This window comes from Camarhynchus parvulus, chromosome 5 (genome assembly GCF_901933205.1).
Source record: "Camarhynchus parvulus chromosome 5, STF_HiC, whole genome shotgun sequence".
NCBI lineage: Eukaryota > Metazoa > Chordata > Aves > Passeriformes > Thraupidae > Camarhynchus > Camarhynchus parvulus.
Genome location: NC_044575.1, coordinates 60,632,214 through 60,658,064, shown reverse-complemented (window position 1 = coordinate 60,658,064; position 25,851 = coordinate 60,632,214). Strand labels below are relative to the sequence as shown.

At 47.4% G+C, this 25,851-nt stretch overlaps 1 protein-coding gene across 2 annotated transcripts in view; it reads right to left on the bottom strand.

The window, feature by feature from the left end:
• The window catches only part of MDGA2 (MAM domain containing glycosylphosphatidylinositol anchor 2), a 222,433-nt gene that overhangs the window by 102,738 nt on the left and 93,844 nt on the right, over positions 1-25,851 (bottom strand). For both annotated transcript variants that reach the window (XM_030949844.1, XM_030949845.1), the window contains 2 exons: positions 18,322-18,518; positions 13,289-13,421 (listed from right to left, as the gene is read on the bottom strand). In XM_030949844.1, coding sequence (XP_030805704.1) covers positions 13,289-13,421; positions 18,322-18,518 — 330 coding nt within the window. The remainder of the gene's footprint in view (positions 1-13,288; positions 13,422-18,321; positions 18,519-25,851) is intronic.

The following is a 25,851-nucleotide window of genomic DNA, read 5'->3' as shown; positions in this document are numbered from 1 at the left end:
TGTTAGGAATAATAAAAATCATCACCAAACAATAGCAAGCTCTGGGAAATACTCCCAAAACTTTCCTGGAGCACGCTTCCCAAACATCCCATTTGCACACCACAAGAACACCTCCGTGTCCTGAGGGCTCTGCGTCCCCCCTGCCCTTTGAAGTTGGGGTTTCCCAGCGCCAATCCCACATTTCAGAGTCAGGATTGACTTGGCAGGGGCCTGTGGGAGCCCAGGAAATTCCTCTGGCTGCCCTGGAGGACTTGAGACACTGACAGGGGGCTCAGAGACCTTGGCACAGAGTCAAAACCACCCGTGCCCTCGATTTTAGCCCATGGAAAAAACAATTACCAACTTTATATGAAGAATTACAAGTCAAGAGAGCTTAAGTAGAATGACAGTGAATTTATCACAGGGTGAAAAAGTAGAATTTTGGGGTTTTTAGAATGGGGTTCAGGGGGCAAGATGGAGGAATCTGGGCATGTCCTGTCCTTCTCCTTCTTCTTGGCCTCCATCTTCTGGGTGATGTTGGCACTTTTGGATTGGTTTAAGGTGGAAGCTCACTGTCTAACATAGGGGATAGGTATTGGAAAGTTATGGTAAATAATATACATGTCGGTTTTAGTATAAAAATTCAACACTGAGGCAGGCAGAGTGCCTCAACCCAACCTGCTGGACAGACCTCAGCGGGTCGGAGAAAGAATGATAGAGATAAGAAATAATAAACAACCTTGAGAACGAGAACAAAAGAATCCTGACTCCTTCTTCGACGAGGCTTGCGCGTATCTCAGAGTCACTGTGAGCAGCAGAGATTCTGAGAGGGCACAAAGAGAGCGGCAGAGCCCCTGGGAGCTCCTCCCCTGGCAGAACAAGGCCCTACTGATGCGAGGGAATCCGCCCCGCTCCCATTCAGGCCGCAGCTGCAGCCTTGGGAAAGGGGCTCCCATTCAGAGCTTCCGTGCGGGAGCCACGGACGGGGATAGGATGGTTGGGATGGACAGGGACCAGAGATCTCTGAAGCCAGGCCTTGGAACTTGGGGTTTATTGCAAAGGGCCTGGGTGGTTTATTGCAAAGGGTCCCAAGCAAGGGCCCTGCTGGGAGCTGCCAGCCACAGCTCAGAGCAGGCCCCAAAGAGGGAGAAAGAGGTAAAAAAAGTGGGAAAGAGAGAAAAGGCAAGAGCATCTGTCGGAACCCAGGAAATTCCTCTGGCTGCCCTGGAGGGCTTGAGACCCTGCCCAGGGGCTCAGAGACCTTGGCACAGAGCCCAGGACCCCTGTGCATTTGATTTAGCCCTTGGAAAAAACAATTACCAACCTTTCTATGAAGAATTACAATTCAAGAGAGTTTAAGTAGAATAATGGTTAGTTTGTTACAGGGTGAAAAATAGATTTTTGGGGTTTTTAGAATGGGGGTTCAGGAGGCAAGATGGGGGAATCTGGGCATGTCCAGCCTTTCTCCTTCTTCTTCTTGGCCTCCATCTTCTGCTGTGATGGTGGCGCTTTGGGATTGGTTTAGAGTAAAGACAGACAGTCTAACATAGGTGATAGGTATTGGGAAATTATGGTAAATATTGTACACCTAGGTTTTAGTATAAAAAGACAACTGGCCTCTGAGGTGGCCAGTGTGCCATGGACTGACCTGCCAGACAGACCTCAGCGGGTCGGAGAAAGAATGTTATAGATGAGAAATAAGAAGCAACTTTGAGAACAAGAACAAAAGAATCCTGACTCCTTCTTTGACTGCCGGGCTGGGAAAGGAGACTTGTGTATCTCAGAGTCACTCTGACTAGCAGAGATTCTGAGAAGCATGGTAAAGAGGATGAGAGAGCATGGAAGAGTAAAAAGAGAGCAAAGTTCCTGTTACAATACCATAAGTCGTCTTCTGTGCTGAATATTCTAATTCTCACTAACCAATCCAGTACAAGATACAAATCCTACAGCATTTCCATACAGCCTGTACGAATCATTACATCACCATACTGTGTTACATTTTAAACCCCAAAAACTCTTCTTTGGGCCCCTTCTGCCAAGCTGTAGGGTCTGCTCTGACCCTTGGGCCTGTCTGCAAGCAGAGAGTGTTGTTCCATCCAAAGGGGATTGCCTTCGGCTGGCCACACCATTGTTTTCCAGTTGTTCAGTAACTGAGGGATCTCAAAGCTTGCTTGCATTTCAATCTCACTTATAGTTTCCATATTCTCAAATTCTTTTGCCAGGCACTCATATTGATAAGGCTTTCCTGTTTCACCTTCCCCAACACCACATCCTGGGATTTCAGAGCTGCCAATGGCACCAGTGACAAAGTGCTCTTGGAATTACAACGGGTCACAAAGCCCAGCCCTGCTGCTCCAGGCACTACCAGGAATTTAAATGGGAATTACATCCATTTTTGTGGCCTCGTGTTAAAGGCAAGCCAGGCATCAGTGGCAGATGGATGGAGATTGATTAGGAAATTAATTATTAATGGCTCCAACATAGCCCAGTCCTAACAAGGTGCTAAACCAGCAGGAAACACACCCTGGACTTGATTAATGACAGGGGCAAGGCTTTCTCAGACTGAGCACAAACCAAGCACTCGTTAAGTCATCATTAACACGCTTAATTAGACTAGGCTGCCAAGCACTTGGACCACAAAAGTTGTGGCTGCTCCATCCTTGGAATGTTCCAGGCTGGATGGGGTTTGGAGCAACCTGATCCAGTTAGCAAGGTGTCCCTGTCCTGCAGGGCATGGAATGGGATAATCCTAAACCAGCAGGAAAAACATCCTGGGTTTGATCAATGACTGGGGCAAGGCTTTCTCAGAATGTGCACACAGCAAACACTCATTAAGTCATCCTTAACACTCTTAATTAGACCAGGCTAATGAAGGTCAAGCGCTTTGGACCAGAGAAGCTGTGGCTGCTCCATCCTTGGAATGTTCCAGGTTGGATGAGTTTTGGAGTAACCTGGGAGAGTGGAAGGTTTCCCTGCCCTGCAGGGAGTGGAATGGGATAATCCCAAACCAGCAGGAAAAACACCCTGATCTTGATTAATGACTGGAGCAAGACTTTCTCAGACTAAGCACAAAGCAAACACTCCTTAAGTCATCATTAACATGCTTAATTAGACCAAGCTCATTAAGGCCAAGCGCTTTGGACCAGAGAAGCTGTGGCTGCTCCATCCTTGGAATGTTCCAATTTCAATGGGGTTTGGAGCAGCCTGACCCAGTTGAAGGTTTCCCTGCCCTGCAGGGCATGGAATGGGATAATCCCAAACCAGCAGGAAACACACCCTGATCTTGATCAATGACTGGGGCAAGGCTTTCTCAGAATGTGCACAAAGCAAACTCTCATTAAGTTATCCTTAACACTCTTAATTAGACCAGGCTCATTAAGGCCAAGCACTTTGGACCAGAGAAGCTATGGTTGCTCCATCCTTGGAATGTTCCAGGTTGGATGAGTTTTGGAGCAACCTGGGAGAGTGGAAGGCTTCCCTGCACTGCAGGGAGTGGAATAGGATAATCCTGGAGGTCCCAACCCACCCAAATCATTTTGGGATTTATTCAAGGATCAGATGAAGATGTTGAGGGGATTTGAAGGGGTGGAGTCCCTGCTGCTGCCTGGGATGGGGAGCTGAGGCTGGGATCACACGGGGAGGAAAATCCATCTGTCAGTCTTGGAGCAGCCCGAAAAAATCCACCGCCAACGTGTCGTAATTACAGTAAGACAAATAGAGGTATTTAGGCTGGATGTATGGAATTGAGGAAATGTCACAATTGGCTTTAGGGATTACTGAAAATGCAGAAGAAACCCAATAATTTAATAGCAATATCAAAGTACAGGCAGCAAGTCATGTCCTTGACAAGGCTCTCAGCTGTGATGAATGGAAATGAAAGGACATTATTTCCTCCAGTTTGGGGCATTATTTGAAAGGCAGAACCGAAGTAATAGAACATAATTGAATTATATTTTTATATGCATTGCTGTGTGTGCATCCATTTCATTTACAGCCAGCGTTTCTTGCAGGAACACAAAGCCAATATTCCTAACGAGACACGCAGCGCTCAGAGAGGAAGGGTTTGAGCTCCCTGCCAGGCTGGAAGCAGCATTCCTGTAACTATTTACTCCAAGAAGTTCAAACAAGAGTGGATTGGAATTCCCAGATTTCGAGTTAGAATCAGAAAAACACAGAATGGGATTGGGAAGGAGCTTAAAATGCATCTTGTTCCTCCCCTGCAGGGATACCTCCCACTGTCCCAGGCTGCTCCAAGAACCAATGTCCAGCCTGGCCTTGGGCACTGCCAGGGATCCGGGGACAGCCACAACTTCTCCAGGAATTCCATCCCAGCCCCTCCTCAGCCTCCCAGCCAGGAATTCCTTCCATAAATATCCAACCTAAATCTCCCCTCCTTCAGCTCCATTCCCCATCATATTTTCTATTTTTTTTTTTTACTGTTATTTTACAGAGCAAAAATCAACTTTTTATTGCCTACCCTGCAATAGGGCAGGTCCTTTCTTTTCATCATCAGGCCTTCAAAAACCTCAAATTAGCCCTAAAAAATATAAACCCAGGGAAAAATAAAAGAAAAAAAATCCTAAAACTGAACAAGCGATGAAAATCTCTTTCATATTTTTCTGTGTTTCTCCTCTGCTGCTACAGAGAGATCCCAGTGGAAGTTGCACACCACGTGAAAAGGAAGAAAACTCTTCAGCTAAAGAGTTCTAGAACAGTTCTAGTTCTAAAAATTTGTGTTTAGGCAAATAAAACATATTTATCTTACATCTCATAATTATTTTTTTTTTACTTACTCTCTCTTTTCTCCTATTTCCTTTTCACTGCCTTTAAATTTCCGGCACTTCCAGGTCAAGGAGAAATAAAGAGAAGCTTCTCAAATCCCAGATCTTTCAGGTGTCCTTTTCTGACATGATACATGGAGTAACTGAGGTAAAATATTCCCATAGCAGCTTTAAGCATTGCAGTTGCTTTAGGATCATCGTGGAATGGTCGGAAGAGACCTCAGAGATGATCTAATTCCAACCCCTCATGTCACAGGCAGGATTTAGGGTTTTCCCCGGCACACAGGAGAGATTTCCAGCTGGTAAAATACCTGGATCTGTTCTGGGACAAAGGGGTGGCTCCCCCCACGCAGGGCAGGTGTCCCTTGAAGGCCAAGAGCCACCCTTGTGTGCGTCCCTGAACCTCCCACTGGGGTCCCTGAGCAGTCACTGCTCCTGTCAGGGATTAAAAAGAATAAAAATCCCATTTTTCAGTCTGCCCTGAGCCTGTCTCTGAAATAAAGAGGCTTAAAGTTGAGGCAAGAGCAAGATCATTTTGTCTGGGCGCCCTGTCAAAAATGGAAAATTCTGAGGTTCAGGGAGCAGAGTGGGGAGTTACAGGATAGAAATAAAGGGTGGAATTACCAGAGAATTGTCAATTGGAATATCCTGAGTGGGAAATACCCACAAGGATCACAGAGCCCAACTCCTGTCCCTGCTCTGGCCCCCAACAATCCCACCCTGGGCATCCCTGGCAGCTCCTGGAGCTCTGGCAGCCTCGGGGCCGTGCCCATTCCCTGGGGAGCCTGGGCAGCGCCAGCACCCTCTGGGGGAAGAGCCTTTCCCTAAAATCAAAAACTACAAACAAATATAACTATAAATCACATTTATGAAGGTTTTTCAGCTGAGCTCAGTGTTTATATATTCCCAAATATCCACGCAAGCCAATCCAGGTATCCCCATCCCATTCCTCTGTGGAATTTCTCTTTTTCCCCCTCCTCTAGAACTTTTCCAGAAATCCTCTGCTTTTCCAGCCTGGGGGCTGCAGCTCTGGTGACTCACATCTTTAAGCTCCTTTTTCTAAGGATTTCAGCTGCTCAGAGTGACCCCAAGATGTGTACAAGCCTCTTTTCCCAGTCCTGCTGTCGAAGGAAGAGTCAGGATTCCTCTGTTCTCCTTCTCAAGGTTGTTTATTATTTCTAATCCATAACATTCTTTCCCTGGCCTGCCAAGGTCTGTCCAGCAGGTCAGACAGAGGCACACTGCCCACCTTGGGGTGGTGTTGGCTTTTTATACTAAAAACGATGTGTACTTCATTTACAATAACTTTCCAATACCTATCACCTATGTTAGACAGTGACCTTCTACTCTAAACCAATCCAGAAGTGCCACCATCACAGCAGGAGATGGAGGCCAAGAAGAAGGACGAGGACAGGACATGCCCAGATTCCTCCATCTTGCCCCCTGAACCCCCATTCTAAAAACCCCAAAAATCTATTTTTCACCCTGTGATAAATTCACCGTCATTCTACTTAAACTGTCGCGGCTTGCAGATCCTCATATAAGGTTGGCCATTTTTTCCATGGGTCAGAATCACAGTCACAGGGGTCCTGGGCTCTGTGCCAGGGTCTCTGAGCCCCCTCCCAGGGTCTCGAGTCCTCCAGGGCAGTCAGAGGAATTTCCTGGGTTCCACCTTTTTACCTGGGGGCTTTTCCTCTCCCTTTCCCAGCAATTTCCTGCCTTGTGTGTGGGCTCGTGCTGCCATTTAGGCACAAAGTGGCTTTGAGGATTCCAGCAGGAGGGAGGGAGGAGGATCTCAGCTTTTCCAGGCACTTCCTCGCTGCTTCTGCTCGGAAGAGGCTACAAAAGCTCCCCGATCCCACACTGGGGGGATTCATTCCGTGGGGTGTAAGAGCCGAAATGAGGGATGGGGGACTCCAGGCAGCTCTTCCAAATGCAGTTTATTACATCCCAGACATTACAGCAGCCCAGGGCTGTGGGTGACAGAGCTGTGCCCACAGCTGTCAGCTCCAGCTGCAGCCAGGCCTGGAGTCCCCCATCCCTCATTCAGGCTCTTACTGATGGTGCCCCACATTGGGCGCCCCTGTAAGACCCCAAATGAGGGATGTGGGACTCCAGGGGCTCTCCCAAATGCAGTTTATTGTATCCAAGGTGTCCCAGCAGCCCAGGGCCGTGGGTGACAGAGCTGTGCCCACAGCTGCCAGCTCCAGCTGCAGGCAGGCCTGCACACCCTTAGTTTAGGTCACAATACATTATAGACTTTTCTGTGCTGAGCATCTTCATACAGCAGAACCAATCTGTACCTTAACTTTTACCTACAGCCCATCACAACTGCTGTAATTACCATATTCATGTTACTGCTCTCCAGTCACTAAAAGTCAGTGCATCACAGTTTAAGCTAGAAGTTGTTTTTCAGTTTTCCTGCAGTGGAAAATTCTGAGATCTTTTTTCTACTTGCCACATTTGCTGACTTGTTTGCCTGTGCTCTCTTTGTGCTTGGTACAAACATCTTCTTGTTTGGGGTGGGTTTATCCTTTGCTCTGAGCCATAAAAACCCCTTCTAACTAACACACCCTTTGCCTCCTTGGTTATCCAGTCAGGCTGGCTCAGCAATTATTTTCTTCTAGATCAAAACTTGCTTCCATCTCTATTCCTTCTTCAGATTCTACATTCAAAAATCTTTCTGCCAAGCACCCATATCTGTGAGACTTCCTTGTCAAACTTCCATCCTTCCCAACAGTGGGGATTTGATCCAGAGGCACTGAGGGAAGCTGGATCTCCCCTTTGGCAGCTTCAACCCATCGTGGCATTGCCCCTTCCCTGCTGAGTTTAGACCCACGCAGGATTAAATCCATGCAGGATTAAATCCATCCCAGCCATGCCAAAGTCAGGCCTGCAAGCCGAGGTCATGGATCTAAGAGCCCCTGGAGCACAATTCCTCCTTTCCAAAAATAGAAGGGATGAGTTGCTCCTCAATTCCCCGAGTGCAGCTCTGCCTGAACAGCTCCAGACACCTCAGCCCAGCCCTGCTGCAACAGCAACATCCTCATTAGTGGATCAGGGATGGCTGCCTAACGAGGAGCTGCCAAGGAGGGACCCTCAGGTTTCTGGAGGACACAGGAACAAACATCAGCAATGTGCTCGGGAAAAGGGAGCTGGGCTCCAGGGATGTATGAAAAGGGAATTTTATGGCAATGCAGGGAAGCAGCTCTGGTTGGATCCGCTGTTTGTGGGGTTGGGAATGTGGAGAGCTCTGCATTCCCACAGGGCTGGGCTTCTCCAAGGAGATCAGCAGGACCTGGGTACACTGGGATGATGTGAGCCCCAGGGAATAAAGGAAATGTTCTTTATACAGTTCTGGAATTGTTAGGATTGGAAAACTCCTCTAAGACATTGAGTCAAACCATTCCCAGCCCTACAAGGCCACCACTGACCCTGTCCCCAGGTGGTCCATCCACAGGGATTTAAATCCCTCCAGGGATGGGCACTCCAAACCTCCCTGGGCTGGGCCAGGGCTGGGCAACCCTTTCCATGAAGGATTTTCCCAAAATCCAACCTGAGCCTCCCTGGGTGACGCTTGAGGTCGTTTCCTCTGATCCTGGAGGTTTTTACATGGAAAATGGGAACCCAAACCCCCCGGCTGTGCCCTCCTGGCAGGAGCTGTGCAGAGCCACAAGGGCCCCTGAGCCTCCTTTGCTCCAGGCTGAGCCCCTTCCCAGCTCCTCAGGGATTCTCCAGCCCCTTCCCAGCTCCCTCAGGGATTCTCCAGCCCCTTCCCAGCTCCTCAGGGATTCTCCAGCCCCTTCTCAGCTCCCTCAGGGATTCTCCAGCCCCTTCCCAGCTCCCTCAGGGATTCCTGAAACAAGACACCCACACTCCAACAGGGAAAATCCTGCTGCAAAGGGAAAGAGGACAATTCCTCATTTCATGCCAGGACCAGATTCCCTGTGACACCTGCAGGGAGCGAAAACCTGCCAGGATAACAGGATTGGTGGGACAAGGTTTAGACTTAATAAAGAACAGGACTGGGGGATCCCTTGGGATTCCTTCCAGCTTTATTTCCTATTATCCTTTTTTGCTAAAGAATTATCCTGGAAAAGCTGTGGCTGCCCTTGGATCCCTGGAAATATCCAAGACCAGGATGGACATTGGGGTTTGGAGCAGCCTGGGAGAGTGGGAGGTGTCCCTGCCCATGGAACTGGATGAGATTTAAGCTCCTTCCATCCCAAACCCTTCTGGGATTCCATAAAATCATCCGCCTGCATTGCTCAGCTGGAGAACCCTCAGGATTTCCAGCCCCTTTGATGCAGATCCTACCCTCCCACCCGCCCAGGAATACCAGGAAATGTGAAGAGAAATATTTTTTCCACCTTCCATAATTCCCTTTGCAGTGCATCGTCTGACTGACGGGAAACCAAGCAAGTTTATCATGACAGGCTTCAGCCTAAGCGAGGGATTAAAAGTGAATTAAGCCTTTTTTAATTTGTCTCCCACCACATGCCCCAGACAGAGCAGCAGCTTCAGCTGTGACTTCAATGAGCTGTGGCAGGCAGCTGAAAAATCACGGATTGAAAGACTCATCTTGCTCGGGAAAAGTTCCTGGGCTGGTTTATTTTCTCCTGGAAGCTGCCAAAGCTCAGCCTTAATTTATGGATTAATGATCACCTGTGCTAAACTGGCTGCTAATAGACAAAGTGATATCATTTCCAAATGAATCAGTGCCACCCAAGCTGCTTTGTGGAGTGAGATAAAAGCCTGATTTGCCTTTCCTCAATCATATTACAGGAGCTATTCTGAGGAGCCCATAATTCCCGTGGTTTTCTGGGTAAATATCCTGCTTTTTCTCTGGCATTTTGAAACAATGAACGCTCTTGAAAAGCTCCATTCAGGTTATTCTTAGCTCAGAGTGTTGCATGTGCCATTCAGCAGGAGATGGGGCTAAAATTCCCTTTTTTTAGTGCCTCCCATGAAAACTGGTGACACCATCAGCTGTCAGTGATTCCTCTTTGACACTCAGCTGAGCTGGGCTTGGAAGAGCAGATCCAGGGATTTCTACATGAGGAGGAATTTGTTGCTGCTCACAGAAACCTGAGCAAAGCACGGTCCAGGTGAAGGCAGAGAGAATCCCAAAATCATGGAATAGTTTGGGATGGATGGGGCCTTAAATCCCATCCCATCCCGTCCCATCCCGTCCCATCCCATCCCATCCCATCCCATCCCATCCCATCCCATCCCATCCCATCCCATCCCATCCCTGACATGGGGCTGCTTCCCTTCAAACTTCTTTACAATTGAGATAAGAAATTAGCACATTAATTGCTGCCTTCAGACACAAAATCAGCCTCAACAAGCCCCTCTACCTTCTGCTTCAAATTATTGTTTTTGATTGTCACCTTGGGCTTTGGCCTGTGCGCGGTGACACCTCTGGGGTGGCCTCAGCTGCCCCATTTCCAGCCCCCACTTTGGGTTTTGGGGCTGGTTTTGTGTTTTAAACTGTGATGGGAAAAAAGAAATGTTTTTGCCTGAAAAGGGAGGTCACAGCGTTGGAGGAGGGGGCTGAGGATGCAGGGTCTCGTGGAACAGCTGGGGAGAGGGGATTGTCCCCCTCTGTCCTGTCCTTGGGAGACTCCACCTGGGAAATTCCAGCTCTGGAATGCTCAGCACAAGAAAGTTGTGGATTTGCTGGAGTGATCCAGAGGAATTCATGGAGCTGCCCCAAGGGCTGGATCTGCTCTGGAGCCAGGCTGGGAGAGCTGGGAATGTTCCCCTGGAGAGGAGAAGGCTCCAGGGAGAGCTCAGAGCCCCTGGCAGGGCCTGAAGGGGCTCCAGGAGAGCTGGAGAGGGAGTGGGGACAAGGGATGGAGGGACAGGAGCCAGGGAATGGCTCCCAGTGCCAGAGGGCAGGGATGGGTGGGAGATTGGGAATTGGGAATTCCTGGCTGGGCTGGAATTGCCAGAGCAGCTGTGGCTGCCCCTGGATCCCTGGCAGTGCCCAAGGCCAGGCTGGACACTGGGGCACCCTGGGACAGTGGGAGGTGTCCCTGCCATGGCAGGGGTGGCACTGGGTGGGATTTGAGGTCCAATCCAAACCATTCCATGATTCCATCAAATGCAGAACAGCCAAATTCCCCCGTTCTGATCCCACCAAGTGCAGCTGAATTAAACACAGAACCGCAGCAGTGACAATAAATCTGGCACATCTTTGCACCTCTCAGATATTCCTGGCTCTCCACCCCATCCCTCCAGCTTCCAATTAAACCCCATGGACAGGACAGGACTGAAACAGCTTCAACTTCAGGCTCTGATTTTCATTACTTTGGATTTATCCTGGATTCCTCTGGATTTACAATTTCTCTAATTTCTCCTGAGTTACAGCAGGTGAAGTTCAACTGAAGAGCTTCTGTGAGGTGAAGTTTTATTAGATAAGCAATTTTTGGTTTAGAGTCACCCCACCTCAGTCCCTGTCCTTAATGAGCTCCTGCATTAATCACTTTGCACATCTAATCCTGCCCTTGATGCTTGTGATCGAATTCTTAAAGGAAAAGAGAGAATCCTTGTTATTTCCCAGGCTTGTTTACTTGGGAAATTACTCCAGAAAAGACAATTTTCTCTCCAAATAACCATGGCATGTGTAAAGTGGGAATAATTCATTATTTTGTCAAAATTGCCCCAGGATCACCCATCCTGGGCTCAGGAAATGAGAGTTTGCTGCTCCCCAAGTGCTGGAACATCAATTTTTTTGAAGATGAGGCTCAGCATGAACTGAGACTGTGCTGGCTCCAACAGGAAAGTTATTCCAAGGAAAAAAATCCCAATCCCAAGGGAGTGGGATCAATTCCCACTTATCTCTTGCCATGGATGAAGGTGGATGAGGGTCAGGAGTTTCTCCCAATTCCCAACTCCACCTCCCATGGAAAGGCTTCTCCTGCCATGAAACCAGAGCTCCTCATGAAGCCCAAACCTCACTTCAGGATATTTTTTTTTTCCCCCAGGAAAAATTAATGGGAGTGTGAATTAAGGCCTTTCAATAAATTTTCCTGGATATCTTTGGAGAAAATCATAATTCCTGGTAGAGCTGCTTTCAAGGGCTGTGGACAGCAGTCTCAGGCCTGCTGTCCAATCAGCAATTCCAAAAAAGCTGGAGGCAACTCCTTGGAATAAAGCCCTGAGGATGGGAATGATGGGAAATATGGAAGAACAAATAAAATTCCTCGTTGATCCCAGCCATGCTCGGCATTTTAATTTTGTGTTCATTTTCTCCCTGATTTCAGACACAAATTATTCAGGCTAACCCACCCTAACATAACCTGAGGTCTCCAAACATTCCAACACTTCCTGCGGAATTGTTTTCCAAAGCACATTCCCCTGAAGCTCCTGGTTAGTCAGAAATCCAAGGTCAGTTTGGCCCTTTGGTGGGAGGTTCAGAAACCATTTCAGACACATCCTGTGCTGATCCTGGACACGGAGCCTTTAGGAGAGGTAAAACCTGGGATTTCCATCCTCCCCCAGCATTCCCAAGAGCATTTCTTGGGATTGACCCCTGGTGTTACAGCTACAAGGAGAGGGAGAGACACAACTGACTGATCCATAAGGGATGAGCCCGAAAACCAGAATAAATTCACAACAAATTCCACAAAATGGAAACAACTTTTCCATGGATTCTGCGTAAAGGCTCAGAGACCTTCCCACAAAAGGATTTCAACACATTGGAAATATCCAATAAACCCTCAGATATTCCCATTTGGAACAATTAAATCCAAAAGGAAACATTTTGGTTGGAATCAATGAAGGAATTGATGTTTAGGTTGATGTAAGAAAAGGTCAAATCAATCCCTGAAATCAATGCCAGAGTAGAGAAAGGTTGGCGTTTTCCCATGAAATATTTTGTGGAATAAACATTCCAAAGTTTCAACAGCAGAGGGAAGACAAGGAACTATTGGAGGGATTCCAGAGGTGATGGAGCTGCTCCATGGAGCCCCTCTGCTCTGGGGCCAGGCTGGGAGAGCTGGGAATGTTCCCCTGGAGAGGAGAAGCTCCAGGGAGAGCTCAGAGCCCCTGGCAGGGCCTGAAGGGGCTCCAGGAGAGCTGGAGAGGGACTGGGGACAAGGGATGGAGGGACAGGACACAGGGAATGGCTTTTAGGTGGTAAAGGGGAGATTTGGGTTGGATATTGGGAAGGAATTCCTGGCTGGAGTGATCAGGACAAGGGGGAATGTCTTTAAGCTGGAAGAGGGTAGATTTAGATGGGATATCAGGAAAGAATTCTTGGCTAGGAGGGAGGTGAGGGGCTGGGCTGGAATTGCCAGAGCAGCTGTGGCTGCCCCTGGATCCCTGGCAGTGCCCAAGGCCAGGCTGGACTTGGGGCTTGGATCACCCTGGGATAATGGAAGCTCTCCCTGCCCATGGCAGGGGTGGGAATGAGATGGACCTCAAGGTTCTTCCCACCCAAACCATTCCAGGATTCCCTGAAAGAGCCCCAAATTCCAGAGCTGAGTGCAGCCAGGGCAGGGGGGGCTGCTGGGGCTCACCGGTTTTGTTGGAGAGGCGGAAGGACACCATTTTATCCGGGATGCTGCAGACATTCCGCACCGAGGCGATGCAGCTGTAGTTGGCGTAGTCCTGAGGTCGCAGATTCTTCAGTTTCAGGATCTTGGTTTCTCCCTGGAAAAGAAGGAGAGAATGTCAGGAAGGGGCAGAGGCAGAGGAAAAATGGATACGGATCTGGGATTTCCATCCTCCTCCAGCATTCCCAAGTGTGTTTCTTGGGATTGACCCCTGATGTTACATCCCCAAGTGTCGCTGTCATATTTTCTGGAAAAATCCCTTCGATGGGTTTTCTTCTCCTGGGAAGCTGAGAAGCCTCAGAGAAAAAGGAAAATGATATTATCTCGTTTACTTCTCCCCGTTTTGCTGCTTTGGAATGTGGTTTGGAGATTGTTAATCCAACAGGTGAATTGTTTTGACTTAATGACCAATCATGGTCCAGCTGTGTCAGACTCTGGACGAGGTCATGAGTTTTTCTTTAGTATCTTGTTAAACCTTCTGTCTGTATCGTCTCTCTATTCTTTAGTATAGTCTTAGTATAGCATAATATAATATAATATAATATAATATAATATAATATAATATAATATAATATAATATAATATAATATAATATAATATAATATAATATAATATAATATAATATAATATAATATAATATAATATAATATAATATGAAATTAGCCTTCTAAGAACATGGAGTCAGATTCATCATTTCCTTCCAGCCACAGAAGACCCTGGAAATACCACACACAAGACACAACCTGACTGATCCAGAAGGGATGGCCCTAAAAAAAAGGAGTAAATTCACAAGAAATTCCACAAAATGGAAACAACTTTTCCAGGGATTCTACCTAAAGGCTTCCAGATCCTCCCACAAAGGATTTCCAAAGGATACAGGGAATATCAACACTGGAAAGCCAGAGGGAAATTGTTTGATGGACTTGAATCCCAAGTTGCAAAATTTTCAGGATAATTTATGATAAGGTACAATTTCCATGAAGAAAAAAGCCCAAGGTACAAAATTTCTCCTGTTTTCCTTTAAAAACGAGGAGCTGATGGATTCTATTTTTAGCCAGGGAGCAGGGATGGAGCAGGGAGCTGAAAGGGACATGGAATGTCAAATTCCTTCAAAAATGGAAAGCAGAAAATAGGGAAATGGGAAATGGGAGATTCGCCCTGCAAAGCCCCAAAATAAAAATGTGGGAAATGTTCATTATCCAGTGTCCCAATAAATCTAAACAACTTTAATACTGGCACAGCCTTAGGAAGACACAGAATTTTTTTTAACAATATCAGTGGATAAACTGCTCAGGAATGTCTAGAAAAAAATATGAAAGTTTGAGAAAACAAATGTACAAAACTGGGAAGAAAATAAATACATATAAAAAAAAAAATACAGCTGAGCAGGAAGAAAAGAAACAGTCCTTGAAATCTTGGAGAGACTTTGGGAATATTGGGATTTAAGTGGTTTCTTTGTACAAACAATTCCATGGAAATTATGGGATTAAAATGAAGCCCATTGCAAGGCTAAGCCTTGGAAAAGCTGCTCCTAAAGATCAAATTCCTGCTTTAGGAGGTTTCTCTGGAATTGGGAAGGGCCTAGGAAGGCACAACCTTAGGAACGCATGGATGTGGATAAAGTGCCCAGGAATGTCTAGGAAAAATAAGGAAAATTGAGAAAATGAATGTACAGAACTGGGAAAAAATAAATCCATCAAAAAGATACAGCTGAGCAGGAAAGAAAAGAAACAGTCCTTGAAATTGTGGAGAGATTTTGGGAATATTGGGATTTAAATGGCTTCTATGGACAAACAATCCCGTGGAAATTATGGAATTAAAATTAAGCCACGGAAAGGCTGCTCCTAAGGATCAAATTCCCACTTTAGGAGGTTTTTCTGGAATAGGGAAGGGCCTGATCCAGGCTGCCAAAGGCACTGAGTTCTGGAAGCTCAGGGCAGCTTCATCCCAGCATTCCCTCCTTAGCTCCAGGTTGAACTTGCACTGAACTCCCAATGGAATTCTGGATCCTGTCCCTAGCTCACAGATATTTATAAAAAAATGTACACATTTTCCTCACTGGTTGGGATAATTAGTCTAATTATGTCTAATTGCATAATTATCGTAAATACAGCAAATTTAATCTCGTGCTCAGGCTGAGCAATTCCAATGAGTGACGAGGAGAATGAGAACTCTCAGGGAAAAAATCTCCATCGAGATTTGGGATTTGGGAAGTTCATTTTCCCAACATTTTGTGGGTGAGGATGGACAGGTTTGCTCCGTTTGTCTCCCCACGGGTGCTGGAACAAGTGGCTGATGTTTCCTGATTGACTGGAAAAACCTGATCATATTTAAGGAATTCGTTTGGATTGGCCCAGTTCTCCAACTGTCTCCAATGATTCAATTGCTGATGGATTTTGGGATCACCCCAGAATTTGGGCAAAAAGGGAAAGAGAGGGGGTGGTTCTGCTCCTCTGCCCCGCCCAGGTGAGACCTCACCTGCAGAGCTGCCCCAGCTCTGGGGACAGAGCAGGACGTGGAGCTGCTGGAGAGATCCAGAGGAATCCATGGAGCTGCTCCAAGGGCTGGATCCAGGCTGGGAATGCTGAGGGTGTTCCCCTGGGGAGGAGAAGGCTCCAGGGAGAGCTCAGAGCCCCTGGCAGGGCCTGAAGGGGCTCCAGGAGAGCTGGAGAGGGACTGGGGACAAGGCATGGAGGGACAGGAGCCAGGGAATGGCTGCCAGTGCCAGAGGGCAGGGATGGATGGGAGATTGGGAATTGGGAATTCCTGGCTGGGCTGGAATTGCCAGAGCAGCTGTGGCTGCCCCTGGATCCCTGGCAGTGCCCAAGGCCAGGCTGGACAGCGTTGGGATTCCTGGGTTGGAAAGGGATGAGCTTTGTGGTCCCTTCCCACCCAAAGCATTTCAGGATTCTGTGTTTACCAGAATAACAAAAGCATCATAATAAAACCTCTTTTGGGGGGTAAAAAACAAGAGAAATTTTATTTTCCTTTCCATTCCATTTCACTTCCAGATTTAAATCCACCTTCAGAGCCCTCAAGAAAAGAATTCCCTCTCAAAATTCCCAAGTCTTCATCCTCTGAAGCCAAATGCCCTCTGTCCCTCTTCCCACCAGCTCTCCCTATTTGCATCCCTACCATGAAATGAACTAATTAAGCAGAAGATGTTGATGACTCTTGAACCTTTAATTACATCTTTTCCTCTCATAAACTCAGAGCAGATCTTGCCTGCACGGATCCAGGCCACGCTAATTCCAGCTGCCCTCCAATAACTGGAGAAAGGTTATGGATAAGATTGGAATATCACCAGGACGATCTGATTTATTCATTAATTAAACCCACGCCGAGATTTTAGGAAGGATGATCTTAATAACCTGAAAAAAAGAATCTAATTTCATGTCATACATTTTAGTAGATGAATCCTTAGATTTTAGGGAAGGCAATCCTCAGCATTTCCATTATGAAACACAAAATAAAAAAATCCACTTTCCCTTTTTAATTAAAACATTTCAAAACTCCAGTTTACTCTTGAGTCCAAGCAAAGCCCCAGATTTGCTAAACTGAGTCCATTCGCGTTAAATTAAAAATAATCTCATTACATTTAGGACACCAATGACTTGGCTCTGTGATTTAATTCCCATCTCTGCAAGGTTCCGGGCTCCACATTTCTCCAGAAAACACGGAGCTGTTGGAGCAATATAAAGCTGTCAAGTACAATAAAAAGCCACAAAGGAAGGTGCTCTCAAATCATTAACTGAAAATTATTTATGAAAGTCGCAGTTGCTTTCTGCTCTGAACACCAAATTACCAAGCAGTTTTCACCTCTGTCTTTCCTTGTTATTCCTTCAGATTTTCCAAACCAATTTTTCCCCTCTTTTTTTCCCTTTTCTTTTTATTTTTTTTTTTTTCAAACACCATCCCACACTTTTGGCCACAGACAATGGGATTTGCCACCTTTTCTCATCCTGCCTCGGTGCAAATTTGTACATGATAAATTAATCTCAGCTTATCTGACAGAGCCAGGATTCTTTCAGGGCTGGGAATGGGAGCAGGAACACTTTGGAAAAGGTTTTATTTCCTTTTTTGACGCCTCATTTTTAAGTGGGGGAATTGTGAAATGAAACCTTATATTTCAAGATAAAAGAGGCAGAAAAAAAGGAGTACAAAAACCAACATGGGGAGCTCCCATAGAGTCGGGAATCATGGAATTTTTAAGGTTGATCATTAACTCCAAGATCATTAACTCCAACCATTAACCAGCACCATGTTCTCCATGAATCCATGTCCTCAAGTGCCACATCCGCACTTGGTTTTTCAACACTTCCAGGGATGGAGACTCCACCCCTCTTCTGGGCAGCCTGTACCTCTTCCATAAAGAAAATTTTCCTAAAATTTAATCCACATGAAGAGATTTCTAAGGCTGAGCGTGGAATCACTGAGTTGGGTCAGGAAGGATGAGGAAATAGGAATCAAATCAGAAGTCTGGGCTTGCAGGATCCAATAAAAATCCCTTTAAAAGGCCTCATGTAAATATCACTCCCCCATCATTTAATAATTAATATTTTTACAAAAATCTCCATCTTTCAGGGATGGAGACTCCACCCCTCTTCTGAGCAGCCTGTACCTCTTCCATAAAGAAAATTTTCCTAAAATTTAATCCACATGAAGAGATTTCTAAGGCTGAGCGTGGAATCACTGAGTTGGATCAGGAAGGATGAGGAAATAGGAATCAAATCAAAAGTCTGGGCTTGCAGGATCCAATAAAAATCCCTTTAAAAGGCCTCCTGTAGATATCACTCCCCAATCATTTAATAATTAATATTTTTACAAAAAATCTATATATATTTTATGCCAGCAAATCTATTAACAACACCCAGGAACCTTTGGGTGAGGCATCATCATCTGGGGGCCATCCCCAATCCTCACCCCACAAACCCAGTGGGCAGATCCCGTTACAAAGCCTCAAGATGGAGAAAAAAATTCCCGTTTTTCAGGCCTACCTGGGTAAAGAAGGGCTCGTAGATCTCCACCCCCTTGTCGGAGCCCTGCAGCAGCACCTCCTGGCCACGGCGCCAGCTGTAGCGCACGGGCGGGTTGGAGTTGGCCACGCACCTGAGGAACACGGTCTTCTCATAATAAAACTGCTCCTTGGCTTCCCCGATGCTCTGGTGGACCGTGACTATGGGATCATCCAAATCTGGGGAAAAAACAGGCAGGGAAAAACCAAGTTTAAGCCGGGCTTTAGGCGACTCAGCGACAGCGCGGCGCCGGGAATTTCCCGCGGCGCCTCATAACTAGGCAAGGGTAAAACAGAGACAAAACAGCTCGAAAAGCCCCAGATTTCAGGAATTTTGCAGCAAAAGTCAGGTTTAGGATTTATTTCCTTCTCCCCAACTGGATCTCCTTCAAAACTCACATTTTTAGGCAGAACAACACAGCCAATCTCATGCAAATGTCAATCATATTTCTATTATAGTGCGATGATTACCGCGGTTTCGTCTGGTTCGCAGCTTTACTCCTTGTTTCTTCTAACTCTTTTCCACAAAATTATAAAGCTTTGGCAATAAATAGACAGCCTGATTTGCATCCAAATGGCAGGATCCAGGAGTCCGTGGATCATGTGCACGCAGCTGTTTGCTTTTAAAGCTGCAATTTAAGGCAGCAATTTAATGCAGATTCCCTGCTTTTAGTTACAGGCATTTAACTTCCAGCAGGTAAATTCATCCCGGGCTTTGGAACACATTTCTCTTGATTAAAATACAGATATCAGATAATTACTCCCACTGCAGCAGCTCCAAGAAAATGAGATGCCCACAACGAGGAATTGGCTTCCACAAGGAATAAAAACACAATAACCCTTGGAATATGAGGATACCAAAGTAATTAATTTGAGCTTTATCCAACCAGGAAAAAAAAAAAGAGTCCTGGTTTCTGGGGGGTTTTCTGGGGTTTTTCTGAGCTTTGTCTGGAGGGACAATTTTATTGAGGAAGGAAAGAAATGGAACAAGGAAAAACAAGGAAAGAAAGGGATGGTTTTGCTAAGTACTGGTTAGAAACACACAGCTTCCAAATGACCACTCTCACAGCTGGGAATTCCTTCCCACTATCCCACCAATCCTGGCTCTCTGCCAGTGGGAAGTTATTCCCCCTTCTCCTGTCCTTCCATCCCTGGTAACCAACAGTTTCAGTGGGAAGAACCTTGAAGTCCATCCCATCCCACCCCTGCCATGGCAGGGACACCTCCCACTGTCCCAGGGTGCCCCAATGTCCAGCCTGGCCTTGGGCACTGCCAGGGATCCAGGGGCAGCCACAGCTGCTCTGGCAATTCCAGCCCAGCCAGGAATTCCCAATTCCCAATCTCCCACCCATCCCTGCCCTCTGGCACTGGGAGCCATTCCCTGGCTCCTGTCCCTCCATCCCTTGTCCCCAGTCCCTCTCCAGCTCTCCTGGAGCCCCTTCAGGCCCTGCCAGGGGCTCTGAGCTCTCCCTGGAGCCTTCTCCTCTCCAGGGGAACATTCCCAGCTCTCCCAGCCTGGCTCCAGAGTGACTCCAGCCCTCAGAGTATCTCTGTGATCTCCTCTCCAACAATTCCACGTTTTTCTTGTGCTGGAATCCTGGACTCAGCATTCCAGGTGCACCCTCCAAGCACACAGGAACACAACATTCCATGCGCAACTCAGCCTTGGCTGCAGCCATTCCACAACCTTCTCAGCACTTCTTGTTCCTTAAAATTCCTTAAAACCCTTTGGGTAGGGGTTAATTATTCCTTTATCCCCAAATTTAACCCTATTTTTGCAAAACCTGGTGTGACTATCAAAATGTTGGTTCATTTGAGGTCAAATTTCAGTGAAATGGAGAACGAGGTTCTCAAATCTTCACGTGACTAAGAGGAACCAGTAAAAGGCACTCTCAGATCCCTCTGCAAAGGTGGAGAATCCTGGAATTGTTGAGGTTGGAAAAGCCCCCTGAGATCACCAAATCCAACCATCAATCACCACCACGTTCACCACTAAACCACAGCCTCATGAGCCACATCCACAACTGGCTGAACTTTCCCAGTGGTGCTGACTCCACCCCTTCCCTGAGCAGCCTCTTCCAAAGCTTGACAATCCATGGAATTCTTAAGGAAGAACTCTGTTAATAAAATAAGTAGATTAGAACACATGAAAATTCCACGTTGGAAAGCAATTTCAAGAAAAAAAGCCAAGCCTAAATGCTAAAAATTCATCTTAAAGATAAGAATTCATCTTGAGCTGCTCCATTTCTATTTGCATAAGAAGACTGAAGCTGGAGAGTCTCTTGATTAATTGGAAAGAAAAACTCTTCCAAAATTCCCAACAATTCCAGCAATAACACCTCATAATGGGACACGGATTTTAAATAAATGTTACCTTCATCCCCCCTTCCAAAACACTTAATTTAAGATCACAGAAGAAAATTGTGGATCTGCTGCTCCAAATTAGGATGGCATTTCCTAATGAGATTTCAGTTTTGTTCAAAAGGTTATTTGAAATCACGGCAGTGCTTGAAAAGGGTTGAGAGTGCTCAGAAATTCTGGTTTCTCCTCACGAGGTTGAAAGTAAAAAGGAGGAAATCAACTTGCTGCAATTTTTAGGGTCAAACTCCTGAGCTGTGATGGAGAACAGAACGTTTCCCGCATTGATTCCCAGGTTATCCCTATTAAAGCACATCCCTGGATGGCAAACAAGGAGCCACGAGCTCCATCACTGAGTCCAGGGATGCTCCTCCAATCTCTGACCCTCGGATGAAGGTGAATCCTTGGATAAAAGACCTGAGAGGGCCAAATCTGGGCTCAGCTTCATTTTCATGGAGTTACTCGAGACAAGGCTGAGGAAATCCCTTAAAACCTGGAACCAGGACTGATACCAAGACTGAAACCACGTCCATCCCTGGCTGCAAGAGCAGCAGAGCTGTTTCCAGGGGAAAATTCCTTCTCGTCCAAACCATCCCTGTGAGACAAATTCCTGAGCGCCCTGTCCAGCCCCAGACATGGATAAACTGGAACAATGCAGGGAATGCCACCAAGGTGACTGGAGGCCATCCAGATCCACAAGGAGCTGGGTTTGGCCAACCTGGAGATGGTTGGATGAAGGGAAAATCCAATTTCCGCCTTCAAAAGCCAACCAGACACTCCTGGAGAAGACGAAGACAAAAGAGAAGCCGGGAAGAAGAGCAGATGGAATTTCTGTCTTCAGCTTGCTACCAGAAAGTTCTAGAGAAGGTGAAAAGCTCTTCTTGGAGGTGCAGAGGAAAGGACCATGAGGTCCAGGCTGCACCAAGAGAAATTTCTCCTGGATATAAGGAAAACAAACTCCCTGTGCAATTGGCAAAGTGTCCAGAGGGGCCATGGGATAGTTGGAGACATCCAAAGCTTGGCTGGAGAGAGTCCCGAGGAATCTGACCTTGAAGGTGGCCCCGGTTTGAGCAGGGGGTGGGACAAGAGGTCATTTTTATATAAATGGTTCCAAATCACTCCATGATTCCAGGAGCTGTGATGTCATCAACTGCTTGTCCAGTCTGCTCTCTTGGAACAGGTCCATGCTGGATCATGGAAACAGGGAATGGTTTGGGATGGAAGGGATCTCAAATCCCATCCCAATCCAGACCCTTCCATGGGCAGGGACACCTTCCAGTATCCCAGATGGCTCCAAGCCTTGTCCAACCTGGCTTGGGACACTTCCAGGGATCGAGGTGCAGCTGCAGCTGCTCTGGGAATTCTGTCCCAGCCCCTCCCCACCCTCCCAGCCAGGAATTCCCAATTCCCAATCTCCCATCCATCCCTGCCCTCTGGCACTGGGAGCCATTCCCTGGCTCCTGTCCCTCCATCCCTTGTCCCCAGTCCCTCTCCAGCTAATCCCTTCCAAGCAAGCACTGAACTATGGCAACGGATTGATTTCTGCAGGAATATCGGGAAAGCTCCAAGAAATCCAAGTTGGGAATGGAACTGCAGCAAAGCCTCTGCCAAAGCATTTCATAATGGTCAATTAATGGAAAATTCCCACTGCAGAACCTGATGGATTTTTTTTTTTCCAACAGCAGTGCTGGAAAGATCCCGACAGCTGCAGCAAAGCCAAAGCAGAAGCACTACCAGGAGAGTGAAGTATGCTCCCAATTTTTGGGAGATTTCCCTGAACATTCCCAATGTTGGGAATGTGTGACTGGGTGGTTACATAAGGCTGGGCTCTGCTCAGGCCACGTGAGGGCTGGAAAAGAGAAAAAGCAGGAAAAATATGATGTTGGGACGAAGGATTCTGCAGGGATATTGCAGGGAAACTCCAAAATTCCCTGCCTTTAGCCAGATAGTTTAAAGCCACCTGATCCTGGTGCTCATGGAAGTTCTCCAGAATTCCGGCTTCAATTCCAATTGAATTGGGACTAATTGATATTCAATTTTCTAAACAGAATTTAAAACCCCTCTTTTTAAAGCTGGGGGTGGCTGGGGGTGGTGGTTCTTTCCCAGCAGCACGGGAATATCCAGGGGCTTGGAAAGGGAAGGGCTTGGAATGGTCACCCAGAGAAGCCCCTGGATCCCTGGAAGTGCCCAAGGCCAGGTTGGATGAGACTTGGAGCAGCCTGGGACAGTGGGAGGTGTCCCTGCCATGGCAGGAGTGGAATGGGATGGGATTTGAGGTCTCTTCCATCCCAAACCATTCCAGACACAATAATTTCAAATACCACATGAAAACAAACCTATAAAGATTTAACATTGGGAATCTCAACAAGATGAATCTCTTCACTGTTTTACAAGAAAAGGAAAAAATATCCCCAAGATTTTCAATTCGGGTTGATGAAATTATGAGGAGTCACCAGATTAATCAATCTTTAAATCAAGCTGAAGTCATGGGTGCTGCTACGCGGTTAAAATCTCTTAATCAACCTGAAAATAATTAGGGAAAGATGTTTCCCACAGAGGTTTGTGCCACCATCAGGTTCAATTTCTCAGTCTTTAAACTCTGAATTGCACCAAGCACTCCCCAAAACCCAGATGGGCCAGGCACGTTAAACACCGGATTGGAAGAATTCCCCTCACACATCCCTGAGCCCTTGAACAAATGGAAAACTCAACCTAAGCTGATCAAAACGGGGCTAATCCAAACTCCCTGGGAATTGCATCATTGTGGTGGAGTGGAGGAGCACAGAAGTATGGCAGACGCTGTTCAAATCCTCCTCGTGCAGAATTCCAAAGGCACGGAGCTGCCTGGGAGAGGGAAACAGGGATCACGATCCCCTCCTGCCCTGAGCTCCGGGAGAGTCACAAAGAGGAGCAGCTTGGCAGGATCCAGGCTGGATTTGCTGGATCATCTCCTCCCAGCTGCTGGGCCTGCAGTTTGCTGATTTCATTTGTTAATTAGCTGCCTTTGTCTTCAGATGTTGGGAGCAGGCGGGATAAGAATAAAACACATCTGGGGAAGGGATGGGAACGGCTTCATCCCGGCGGGCAGAGCGGAGACAGCGGTGACGCATCGCTGAGCTGGAGCTATTCAGCTCCTCAGTTATCCCCAAATGTGAAAGTCCTGCTTTTTCCATGTTATTTTTCCTCTGGGAGTTATTCAGCTCCTGAGTTATCCTTAAATGTGGAAGTCCCCTGTTTTCCAAGCTGTTTTCCCTCCTTGACCCAGCAGAAGCTTTCAACCATGCAAACACTGAGGTTGGAAAAGAATTTAGGATCATCAAGTCCAAGTTGTGCCCGATGCTCACCTTGTCCCCAGCCCAGAGCTCTGAGTGCCAAGGCCACCACTGCCCCGTGTCCCCAGGTGCCACATCCACAGGGATTTAAATCCCTCCAGGCATGGGGACTCCACCCTGTACCTGTACCAGGGCTGGGGAACCCTTTTAGGGAAGAAATTTTCCCAGATATCCAATCTAAACCTCACAGAATCCCTGAGGTTGGAAAAGAGCTCCAAGATCAGAGTCCCAGCTGTGTCCAATGCCCACCTTGTCCCCAGCCCAAAGCTCTGAGTGCCACCTCCAGGGGACACCTGCAGGGATGGGCACTGCAACCCTCCCTGGGCAGTGCCAAGGCCTGAGCCCCCTTTCCATGGGGAAATTCCTGCTGTGCCCACCCTGAGCTGCCCTGGCCCAGCCTGAGGCCGTTCCCTCTGCTCCTGTCCCTGTTCCCTGGAGCAGAGCCCGACCCCCCCGGCTGTGCCCTCCTGGCAGGAGCTGTGCAGAGCCACAAGGGCCCCTGAGCCTCCTTTGCTCCAGGCTGAGCCCCTTCCCAGCTCCTCAGGGATTCTCCAGCCCCTTCCCAGCTCCCTCAGGGATTCTCCAGCCCCTTCCCAGCTCCTCAGGGATTCTCCAGCCCCTTCCCAGCTCCCTCAGGGATTCTCCAGCCCCTTCCCAGCTCCCTCAGATCCTCCTCATAAGAATTATTCTCAAAAATTCACAGAATTCCCAAAGGGTTTGGGTTTGAAGGAAGTCACTTAAAGCCCACCCAGCACCACCCCTACCATGGGCAGGGTCACCTTCCGCTATGCCAGGGTGCCCCAAACTCCATCCAACCTGGCCTGGAACACTTCCAGGGATGAAGCAGCCACAGCTCCTCTATCAAGGCAGCTTTGAAATGCTTTGTGTGGGATATAAACCTCAAAAATCCAATGAATTTCTCTGTTTCTTGCACCTTACAGAAAGGAAAACAAGCTCTCCTGCTCTCCACCCCTTCACGTGTCCAATGTGGACACACAACGGCTGTAACCAAGCTGCAAGGACAGGAATCAAGTTATTCCCAGCTCCATGTGAGCTATTTTCCCCTCTCCGAGCCTTTCAAAGAGATTTATTCTGCATCTGCAGTGCTGCATGTGCAGAACAGCCCCGGCACTGGGAACAAGCAGCATTTCCAGCTGCTGGAAGGAAGCAAATGTTCCCTCCTTGTTCCCACGACGGAGAGAGCGTGGCCCTGGGAGCCCCCTGAGGAGCTGCCATCGATTTCCAATGGAATTTCGGGAGGATCCGAGCCCTGCCAGGAGGCTGTTAACACGCTCCAACACAAAAGGACAGAGCAAATGACTTCAGTGTCAACAATCCCCGCGCAGCTCCAGCCTCTGATGCTTTCCCTAAGGGTTCAGGCGACAACAGAATTCCAAAAGCAAAAATATAATGAGCTCTCGGGGATGGGATTTTAAGGAGAAAATGTTTTCTCCACTCTTTTAATGAGGTTATAAATACACCTGGCTGGAAATATGAGCGTGTCCTGGTGACACCAGGGGGATGGCACAGAGGGTGCAGCACTCCAGGAGGGTTTTCCTGCTCCAAGGACACCAAACAGAGCCAATTCCCATCATTTCTGAGGCTGGATTAGCACCGGAATCCCCAGGGAGCAGGGAGATTTTAGCTCCAACAGAACAAACAACATCCAGGACAATGCTCAACTTGCATAGGGATGGGAGGAGCCCCGAGGTGAAGGATTGGGACTGTTGGGGCATCAGGGGCTGGACATGACCTGGAATTGTCCCTGGGCTGATCCCTCAGTGCGGAATTCTGCCCCTCTGCCCTGCCCAGGTGAGACCCCA